Source organism: Nannospalax galili, unplaced genomic scaffold (genome assembly GCF_000622305.1).
Source record: "Nannospalax galili isolate Female #2095 unplaced genomic scaffold, S.galili_v1.0 scaffold146, whole genome shotgun sequence".
Taxonomy (NCBI): domain Eukaryota; kingdom Metazoa; phylum Chordata; class Mammalia; order Rodentia; family Spalacidae; genus Nannospalax; species Nannospalax galili.
The window spans coordinates 213,890-225,115 of NW_008357929.1; the positions used below are offsets into that span (position 1 = coordinate 213,890).

Sequence of the window (11,226 nt, forward strand, 5' to 3'; positions counted from 1 at the left end):
TCCTTGCTGTCCAGCGCTCTGCTGATCCAGCTTTCTGGGACCCAATCTCCGGGACCCAGTCTCTGACCTGATCTCCAACTATTAAGAGAAGACTAGCATATTTATATACCATGGGGGTAGTGGTAAAAGCTTTTAGATACTTTGTGAGATATTCTATTTACATGTGGAAGTGGGTTTCTGCTAGACTATTGTCTACCTGTAAAAACCACACACAGGAAGGCATGGTATGCATAGAGCCAAAGGCCATGTTTATGTCAAGGCATCTGTGGCGGCCACTTCAAAGGGAGAGACAGGAAAGATGCCAGAAAGCACCTTGCTATGAAAAGGAGCCCGCGGCACATTCCCCGAGCTGCATGAGCTGTCCAGTGTGAAGGGGCTTCGACTTTTGCATAACAGAGGTCTCCCAACAATATACTTGTGTTTTCAGTATGGTTATTGATGGAATACAGGAATACTTCTGAGTTTTGTAGGTTGATCTATGTCCAGGAAGCTTGCTTACCTCTCTTACTAGTTCTAAAGTGTGAATGTTCTAGTGTCATTTCTGTTGCTCTGATAAAACTCTCTGACCAAAAGCAACTTATGAGAGGAAAGGGTTTATTTCATTTTACAGATTACAGTCTATCATTGAGGAAAGTCAGAGTAGGAACTCAAGCAGGAACTTGAAGCAGAAACCATGGAGGAATGCTGCTTGCTGGCTCATTTGCAGGCCTATGCTTAGCTCGCTTTCTTATATAGCCCAGGATCACCTGCCTAGGTGATGGTGCTACCTACAGTGGGATGGGCCCTTGTGCATCAATCAACAATCAAGACAGTGGTTGTCCATCAGTCTTCCCCTCCCACCTCCACCTACAGATATATCCCCAGGCCAATCTGATCTGGGCCATCCTTCAGTTGAGACTCCTTTCTGATTTAGGAAATAAATTGAGGCTCCCTTCTCAAGTGATTCTAGGGTATGTCAAGTTGACAGTTAAAGCTAACTAGAACAGTACACTGTGTTGGTTTGTTTTTTCTATGATGATAATCTTATTAACTGCTAATGGTGACAAGGCCCTGTTACCTACCAGCTACCTATCAATCTAAGGAATTCTATATAGTAAGATGCCCTGGGCCCTCAGAAAATCTCAGTCTTTTTTTTTTTTTTTTTTTTTTGGCTTGATTCCTGCAGATGCTGGGATGTGCAAAGTGGGGTTTGTATAAGAATATTCTATGGCCACCAGGGAACAATCACTTGCCTGGATTTATATAAGCACAGATTTGTATCTGGAGCAAAAGATGGACAGGTGAAAGGTGAGAAAACTAGTTTTGTTTTGTGTCCCCCCTGCCCCCGCCCCTATCATAGACAGGATCTTGTGATGCACCCCAGGCTAACCTGAACTCATGATCCCCCTATCTCAGCCTCCGGGCTTCTGGAAATTCAAGCATGTGCCACCTCAGCATGTGCTTCACTAACTTCTGTAAGTAGTCTTTATTCCCTTATTTGTCCATCCATCCATATATCGATCTACCTATGTATCTCTCTATGTCTCTGTCAATCCATCCATGCAACAGTCATTTGAATACCTGAATAACTACTGTATGCTAGACATTACACCATATGCTGGTAAGAAAAAAATGGATATGATATGATCCTTTCTATATAAATTTTTATTTTCTCAAAAGGCTCAAAGACCTTTAAGAAAAGCAGATATGTAACTATATAATAGGAGATACAGTAAATATGTGAATAATAGCAGCTACCATTTATTATCAATTAAAAATATTTTATTATTTTAACTTTTTATGTGTATGAGTGTATTGCTGGCATGTGTGTTAAGTGTATCCATGTCATGCAATACCTGCAGAGGTCAGAAAAGGCCACTAGAATCCCCTGGAACTGGAGTTATGAACAGTTGTTAGCTGCAGTGTGGGTATTGGGAATTGAACCTAGGTCCTCTGCAGGAGCAACCAGTGCTCTTAACTGCTGAGCCATCTCTCTAGTCCCTTAAGTACCAATTTTGTGACAGGTACTGTGATAGGTGTTTTATATAATGTCTTATTTAATCCTTAAAAGAACCTCATGAAGTAAATGCAAATGAAAAATATCAAACTGCCTTAGTTTTTTTGTTTGTTTGTTTGTTTTGTTTTTCCTTTTTCCTGTAATAAAAATGCCCTAACAAAAGTGATTCAAAGGAGAAAAGGTTTGCTTTGGCTCACAGTCCATCAAAGCAGGAAGATTAAGTGGCAGGGGCTTGAGGAATCTAGTCATATCACACCAACAATCAGAGAGCAATGAATGCATGCACACTAGTGCTCATTTCGCTTCTCCAATCTTATACAGTCCTGAATCCCCTGCCTAGGGAATGATGCCACCCACAGTGGGAGGCTCATCCCACCTGAATTAGCATAATCAAGATAATCCTTCCACAGATATGCACAGAGGCCCATCTTCCAGACAATTTTAGATTTTGAGTTGACAGGTCACACTAACCACCACAACAACTGAGACAGAAAAGTAGCATACTCCAAATCAGAGCTACTAAGGGTAAAGGAAAGACTCAAACCCAAGACTGTCTGGCTCTTAGTCATGTGCTCCTAACTTCATGCAGATTTCTAAGGGACCATAGAAATAGGAATGAATTAGGAAAATCTCCATGGGCAGGATGCCATTTAAGTGAGATCTTAAGCATTAGTTTTACAGGCAGAGAGTGTAAGATATTCCAAGCAGAGTGAACAGGATATGCAGATACATAGAAGGATGAAGTAGATTATGTGTGAGAGACTTCCCATTGTTTGGTGTGGCTGGACCACTGTGTGTTTTTGGATGTTAGGTTGCTAAGCTTGTTTGGGATCACAAAGTGCTTTCTACATCATGGTGCAAAACAACCTTAAGGGGCTGGAGAGATGGCTCACTGGTTAAGCGCACTGGCTGTTGTTGCAGAAGACTAGGGTTCAAATTCAGGCACTCACATGGTGGCTAACAACCATCTGTAACTCCAGTTCCAGGGGATCCAATACCCTCTTCTGACCTCCACAGTCAATGTGTAACACAGGTACACGTACATACATGCAGACAATACACTCATACACATAAATAATAAAAAAATAATAAACAAAATATTAAAATACCTGAACCTTAAGAACCACAGAGGTGTTTTCAATTTGGATCTGACATGACTAATGTGTATTTTAGAAGACAACGCAAATGAAAGTTAGGAAGAAGAATTTGGAAGAGAGTGATTAGGTGGAGTTAGGGAAGCAGTTAAAACACTTTGTAATCTAGAGACCCACCTGACCTAGGGATCCAGATAATGTGGACGTGGTAGGGAGCAATTTCACTCGGCCTCCTGTATGATGCCAGGAGCCCCTTCTATGGATCCAAAAATCTGAGGATGCACACACCCCTTATTTAAAATGGCACAGTATTTGTATATAACTTCCATACATCCTCTTGCATGCTTTAAATCACCCATAGATGATTTGTAACATGCAAGAGAATGTCAGTGCCACATAAATCATTGTTATACAATGTCAGTTAGGTAATAAGTCTATAGAAACATCTACACATGCATACAGCATGCATGTATACAGTACAGATACAATTTTTGCTACCTAATATTTTGATTTGTGGTTGGCTAAACCTGAGGGTGTGGAGCCCATGACTATGGTGGGCTGACTGCATAATGAAAGATGCAAAACCTAAGTGTGGGTGAAATTCCCCCAGAAAAGCAGGAGAAAAGATTGAAGAAGAGAAGCCAGGGACCTGGGGAGTCACTGCATGTCAGGACAAGTGGAGGAAAAAGACAGTGGGTAAAGGACAGGGAGTGAGGTTACACTGCCAGCCCTTGGACCCCATGAAGGAAGGAGGCAGCTCCCCGCTGCCTTACCCTCCTCCTCAGACTGAATATCATTGCTACCATTGCTTTTAGAGTGCTTCCAAGTGAGGGTTTGAGATGGAAGAGCAGCCCTAGCCTCCAAGTCAGCCAGAGTCTTGGTCTCCAAGGCCCCCAGTGGGAGCATTCTGAGTAGGTGCAGGGACTGAGGCTCATCCTCCAGCATCATGATCCGTGATGTCATGTGGCTTGTGAGGGGAACTGCGTGCTGAATCATCAGAGCACCGCTAGTGGGGGCAGGACCAGGGAGAGGGGAGCTGGACCCTCACCTTCGGTGTAAAATTTAAGGGGCACCTAAAACAGCTCGGTTATCACGATACATATCTAAGTGCAGCATTTTAAAAGGCTAAATTAAGGCACAAAATCCATGATTAGCAAAATATCACTTGCATCCACACATAAAATAAAAATAAAATGTTTTTAAAAAGGAAAAAAAAAAAAAAAGAGCACTTTATCAATGGATTTTTAACTGTTTGATTTTCTCAGTGGTAATTTTATAAATGGGACAGGATGTACACATAAGAGTGAGTGAAGGAAATCATACTTACAGAATAATGATTCTCCTCTCATATATGCTCAGTGGATCTAGAGGCCCCAGACTCCTTGGGTTCAATCCCCAGGACTTCTACTTATTCCTTTGTATACCTGACTGAGCACGTTAGTAAACTCTGCCTCAGCTTCCTGGCCTGCACAGTGGGGAGCAGGAACAGTACCTGCCTGGTCAAGGTGAGTGAACACAGGCCAGACGCTTGGGTTCCTTGTTGGTTGTTAGTGCTTTGCAAATTTCAGCTATGGCCATTGTTTTGTCTTATGCCACTTGTTCTGTGACTTGTCACAAAGCAATAGTAACAAAGGTCCTTTGATGGGGAGACAGGGGCCATTATGAGGTAGGATTTTAACATTCATCCTGGAATTTGTGATCCCCACTCAAAGCTTCTTCCCTGTTTGCTTGCTGACATACCCATCTTCTCTTGCTAGAAACTCACTAGAGTAACTATTCTAATAGTTTATGGAAAGGCAGCATCAAGGGTGGGTTTTACCCTTTTCTATGAAGATTACAACATAAGAATCCCAAAATCAGAATCAGAAACATTTAGAAAGGACAGACAGCTCACCTTCTGTTGATCATAGGTGTGGGTGGGAAGAGCACATCTGGGAAGGCTCATGATTTTCATGAAACATACTCAGTAGCAAGCCTACTTCAGACTTATTGGACATGAGTCATGTGTCTCTGATGCTTGGGTCCCAAGGCCGAGTTCCAAGGTCAGAGTCAAGTTCCTCTTATTGCTGGCTTTCCTAAGGGTTTATTTCAGGTACCTCTGAGTCACAGGTATGTGGAGCTGTTGGTGAGCTTGGAGGGGTACCAGCCTGGTGAAGGTTTCTGAGAAGATTCAGTGGGTTCAGTTTTGCTTTGTGGTGGAGAGCAAAATTCCACAGTAACCCCCTGCCCTCCCTCTTCCCTGGCCTCTCTCCCTCTCCCCTTCAGAATGGGACATAGACACAGGGAAGTGCCTGAAGATCTTTAAACACAAAGATCCCATCTTGGCCGCCAAGATCAGTGACACCTACATCGTGAGCAGCTGTGAGCAAGGTCTGGTTAAAGTGTGGCACACTGTCACAGCCCAGCTGGTGAAGGTGAGAAGTCAGTAGCTGAGGTGGGGACCCTGGTGATTATTAAAGGACATGGAGGTCTGTCACCTCATGTAGCTCCCCTAGACCATCCTCAAACACGTGAGTTATGGCCACCAATCAGGGCAGCCCAGGAAGCACTTTCAAGGAAAGGATCTCTAAGGGAGGCACTCTGAGTAGGTCAGGTCACAGACTCCATTCCCTCATTATGATCCATATTGTCAAGTCATTGGTGGAAGAAGGCTGCACTGTGACTTAGCACAGTCATGGTATATGAGCCCCAGCACCTTCTAAGAGAGGCAGAGGTAAAGTACCTTTTCATCTTCCAGGATATTCTGGCTTAACCCTAGCTTGTGATCAGGGGATGAGCAAAGGTTTTTTTTCTTCTTCAATAAAATATGTTTTTCTAAGGAAGCCCACCAATTCTTTTAGTAAGGAGAAAACACTGGGTGCTGAAAAAAATAATTTTTGTCCTTATTATCTAATGAGAGAACATTGTTTTGAAAGTGAATAGAAGTTGCCTTGGTCCATTCTTTGATAGATGAGACTGCAGTTTATAAAGAATAGTTTATTTGACTCACAGTTCTGGAGGCTGAGAAGTCTAAGAGCATAGTGCTGGAATCTGATGGATCTTTGTGATGGGCCATGCTATGGTGGAGAGCATCAGATAAGCACTGCTTTTATAACACAGCCACTCCCACGATAACCTGTGACTCCCCGGGGAATCCTTGAGTGAATTAATACATTCCTAAGGTCAGAGTGCTGTAATACAGTCTCCTTCCAGAGGACCTATCATTGACATATGAGTTTGGGGATTAAAATTCTAACACATGGATTCTGTGAAGCCCATCTGAACCATAGTACACGTTCACAAAACATGTTCTTGCTGGCTTTGGACCCTTTGGCATTTGGATGTTAGTAAGATTTTACTTGTGCCAGGAACACAGAACCTCAGTGAGAAGTGGCCACCTTGGCTTGTAGGATATTCCCTACTAGTTCTGTCATTGTGTTTGAGCCTCAGTTGTAGGCACAAGAATGCCCCTCTGCATCCTCTGGGTCCTGGGAAGGAGCCGAGGATAACAGCAGAGATAGGCTTCTCCATGCTCCGGGAAGATGGGGCCCGTCCCAGAGGCAAACCCACCAGGAAGAGAGCCTACTGTAGTCACACTTTTCCTACACTGGGGAGAGAGTTCTGCTGAGAGGGAGGCATGGACTACTTCGGTTTTAGAGCTGAAGTAAATTCAGTTCAGGGTCATGTCAAGTGAGGAGCACTCACAGGGGAGTAGAGTATGGCTTTAGGATTCATCTGAAGAAGGCTACAGCTCCGGCCCATGAAGGAGTCACAGTGAACCGAGGAACATCTGAAAGCGTGGCATCTTTTCTTGCAGACTCTCATGGGGCATGAAGGAGCTGTGAAGTGCCTGTCCTTTGACCAATGGCATCTTGTCTCAGGAGGTGCTGATGGCCTGGTCATGGCCTGGAGCATGTTGGGAAAGTACGAGCGGTGTCTGATGGCCTTTAAGCATCCAAAGTAGGTGTTGGGGGAGCGGGGATGGCAAACGTGGCATTCCCACCTTTCCCTTGCACAGTAGAGTCTTCAGCATGTGGCAGTTGGACCCCCCTGCACCCTGCAGATCTCCTGGCCATCTTCCTCACCCATTTCTGCTCCCTGTCACCCCCATGCCCCATTACTCATTTTCATCACCACCATCTCTTCTCCTCATTCCCTTTCCCACCTTCAACTGTTTTTCTTGAGAAATAATAGCACTGGATATGAATTTTGAGACGTTGTTGAAAAAAATGAAGTAGAGTGAGACTAGGTCCTGGTAGGAAGCCCTGGATTTGAACTTGCTATCTTCACGTTTCAGCTTCCTAAGTACTGGGTTTACAGTGAAGATACTGAAATTTCTACTTGTGGTACATGATAAATTCTTATCTCTTATCTGACATATACTGAAGGAACTATCCCAAATAATGCCAACTCTAAACTTAGAGCTCTTGAATTTGGTTTTTATCCAGGAAACTTGTACTCCCCAAACCATAAAATGATCCATGTGCCAAAGGTTTAAAAATAATGAAAGTCATTTTAAAACTTTGACCTTAGAGGTCTTGTAGACTAGATTCTGTTCCAGGATGGCAAATAGGTTTCATTTCTATTCCAATTCCATTTCCAATTCAGTGCTGATGGCTACTTGGCATCCATTAAGAAGCGTTCTGTGGTCTCAGCTGGACTTGCTTGGAAAGGCTATTGAGGCCAATTAAGGATTCCTCTATGGCCACTATTCCATTCTTAGACTACATGAATTATGCTTTGTAACTTGAGTACATTATAAAAGGTTCCAGGAAACTAAATGCTATATTAAATAATTAAAAGAGTAAGTGGGTTTCCCAGAGGAATCAGTCTGAGGATAGTTGTATAGTTAAGTTAGGCTCTATATTTCCTTAAACTGCCAGAGGAACATTTTTAGCAGGCACTCTGGTCTTGTGAGAGCTATATAGGTGTAAGGTATGGGTATACATGGGTATGCTTTTTGTAGTATGTGACTACATTATCAACTAGTAAGTGTTGGGAAATACCTATGTTCAGTGATTTATCCAACCTGTAGGTAACTAGCAATGAGCCTTTTAATACAACACCTAGACTATCAAGCTTTGATCTCAAGGAGGGAGTTCAACTTATGATATCACCTGAAAAATGTTAATTATATGTTTTAAAAATCTTCTAAGCAGGCTTCTGTAGGGTTTAGTGACTGGAAAATAATCCCCCCTCCCCCAGTAAAGGTGGCAGTTGGTGGTCACCTCATTAACCCATCAGCCTTCCATTGCACCTCCCTGGCAGACCACCTCAGACAACTGCCAGTCTCACTGAATATCACCAACATACCATTCATATTGATTCTTTAAAAAATTTTATGTGTATGAGTGTTTTGCCTGCATGAATATAAATGTACCCATGCATGCAATGCCAGTGAAGGCCAGAGGAGGGGACTGGATCCCTGGGAACTGGAGCTATAGACAGCTGGTCACCTTGTAGGCAGGTGCTGGGATCTGAACCCCAGTCCTCTACAGGAACAGCCAATGCTCTTAATTGCTAAGCCCTCCAGTCCCTCATACTGGTTGTGGACACCTGACACAGACACAGAAAAATGATAGCCATTTGGAGGACACGGCCAATGCCCTTGTTTGTAGGTCCCCACTCCTCTGTAATGGCTAGATATAACTGCTCAAACATGTTTAACCGATTGGCAGCAAGCATTAACTTACTGATTGACTTTCTGGAGAATTCTAAAGGTTGGACTAATACTCATCTTTTGAATATGATAGTTACTGTGTATTGTTTGGAGCAAAACGAACTAGAGAAAGGAGGCTCCATTTTTAATCCAATGTTTTCTCAACTAAAATTGTGATTTTTGCATATAGTGTGGGAAAGAAAGAATATGAAAGAAGAAATCTGAGGGTATAAAGTTGGGTTGGCAGAATGGAGGATCTTTCATACTCTGTGGTGTCTTTTCAAAAACTAATCTTTACTGTCTTTCCCACAGCTTACCTTGTAATTATTTTAGAGTTTATAATTGAGATATAGTTTTCATGACATAAAATCCACATTAGTATACATTAGTTTTTAGTGTATGCCCAATGTTGTATAACCATTATTTTATCATCATCTCCCTCAGAACTTTTCCATCTGTCGACAGAAATGCTATTTCCTTCCTGATGGTTTCTTGAATCTTCTCTCGTTTTCACTTTTTTTTTTTTCAGTGCTGGTGGTTGAATCCAGGACCACACACACTGTACCCCTGAGCCACACCCCTAGCCTTTTCTCACTTATTTTTTTTATTGGTTTAAGTAAAGATTTGTCAATTATCTAGCTAAAGGTTTGTTGATCTTTTCAAAGAATCAACTTCTAGTTTCATTGATTCTCCCCCTGTATTGTTTTTCAGTTCTCTACCTAATCAACTTCTGCGATAAGCTTTATTATTTCTTGCCTTCTACTTTGAGTTTGATAGTTTCATAGTTTTCTTTTTTAAGGTAAAAGGCTAGGTTATTGGTTGGAGAAATGTACACAGCCAGTGATATAAAACTTCCCCTGAGCACTACTGCAGCTGTGTCAGGACATTGGTTTGTTGTTAAGTCAGGGTCTTGTTAAGAAGCTCAAGCTGGCTTCAAACTCAGTCCTCCTGCTTCAGCCTCCCGAGTGCTAGGACTGCAGTTATTCATATGCTATATTTTCATTCACCTGAAAATACTTACTAATTTCCTTTCTATTTTCTTCTTTGACCTGTTTTTGCTCTCACTTCCTGCCTGCACAGAACATCAAGGTTAGCTAAGAATGAGAGCTTAGGCTTTCTCAGATCTTTCCTAAGCATGGGCATTTCCCTGGACATGTGTGTGGATGTTTAGATTCTTGGGGAAATGCCTGAGATTTCAAGACTCCTATGGACATCTCATTCCCTAGCATTTCCTCCAAGGCTTTATAGTTAGCATATCATTTGCCCCAGTGGATTTCTAATACTTCAGATAGCAAGGACTGAAATATTTACCTGTGAATGTTTTCAACCAATGCCCTTCAGGTAGTAGATTTAGCACTGGATGAATTCTTTGTTGGGCAAAATAAAGACAAGCCTTTTGAGACAGTCTTCCAGGAAACTATCAGACAGGCCAAATAAGTCATTATGAATGTAGTCTCTTCTGTTCCCTCTAGTATGGGGAATGTGGCTATTTTTTTTTTTTTAAATATATATAGCTACAACTGAGCTTAGAAGTGAAGAATGGGACTAGGGTCAGTTAACATGCCATAAAATACACTGTTAATACTGAAACTAAGACTTTTTTTTTCCTAAATGCTTCTTGGATTGCTGCAAGCCTTCAGTAATTTGCCAGGGCCCTGAAAAAGTTGATTGTGACAGGTTTTTTCAGTTTTTGTTGCTGTTACAAAAGGACGGAATTTTGTAGTTCCTTACTCACCAGTCTCGCTGACATCACTCCTGGTAGCATCTTTCATAAAGAAAGAACAGAGCAGGTGACGGATGACTATAGCACAGACATAAAATCTGGAAGGAGACTGGGTGTTTCCAGGACCAATAACCTCTATTGTGGCAGGTACTGAACTAAGTTTTGAAAATATCAATGAATGTAATTATGAGAGCAGGCAGCAATTACATGAGGTAGACATTATACTACTCTTTTCCATGGAAGAGAAACTGAAGGAAGACTGGAAAATTGAGTTACTTTCTCAGAGTTGTATAGCAAGTACATGGTAAATTCAGGTTTGTACCAGGTTTTTTGACCCTTAAGTCTATATTTTAATCACTAGGCTATTTTGGTACGGGTTGAACTACCAGATGTCACAGGAACATGGGGCAAAAGTGTAAGCCCAGCTCAGCAAAGTCAAGAAACACACAACACCTTTTATCACAGGTCATTTCCCTCCTAGTGCTGGATTACCTCATGTGCTAAGAAGTGCTTAAGGTAACAACAAAATTGCTGTAATATCATTTTGGATAAATATTTAGAACTTTGTTGGATAGATAATAAACTATCATTTATCATCTATCTGTCATCTATCTCTATCTATCTTTCTATCTTTCTATCATCTGTCTATCTACCATCTATCTGTCATCTATCTGTCATCTGTCTATCTACCATCTATCTGTCATCTATCTGTCATCTGTCTATCTACCATCTATCTATCTATCTATCTATCTATCTATCATCTATCTATCTATCA

At 41.9% G+C, this 11,226-nt stretch overlaps 1 protein-coding gene across 1 annotated transcript in view; it reads left to right on the forward strand.

Moving 5' to 3' along the window:
* The window catches only part of Cdrt1 (CMT1A duplicated region transcript 1), a 38,066-nt gene that overhangs the window by 16,568 nt on the left and 10,272 nt on the right, over positions 1-11,226 (forward strand). Inside the window, exons 8-10 of the mRNA XM_029557574.1 lie at positions 1,166-1,287; positions 5,356-5,504; positions 6,887-7,029. Coding sequence (XP_029413434.1) covers positions 1,166-1,287; positions 5,356-5,504; positions 6,887-7,029 — 414 coding nt within the window. The remainder of the gene's footprint in view (positions 1-1,165; positions 1,288-5,355; positions 5,505-6,886; positions 7,030-11,226) is intronic.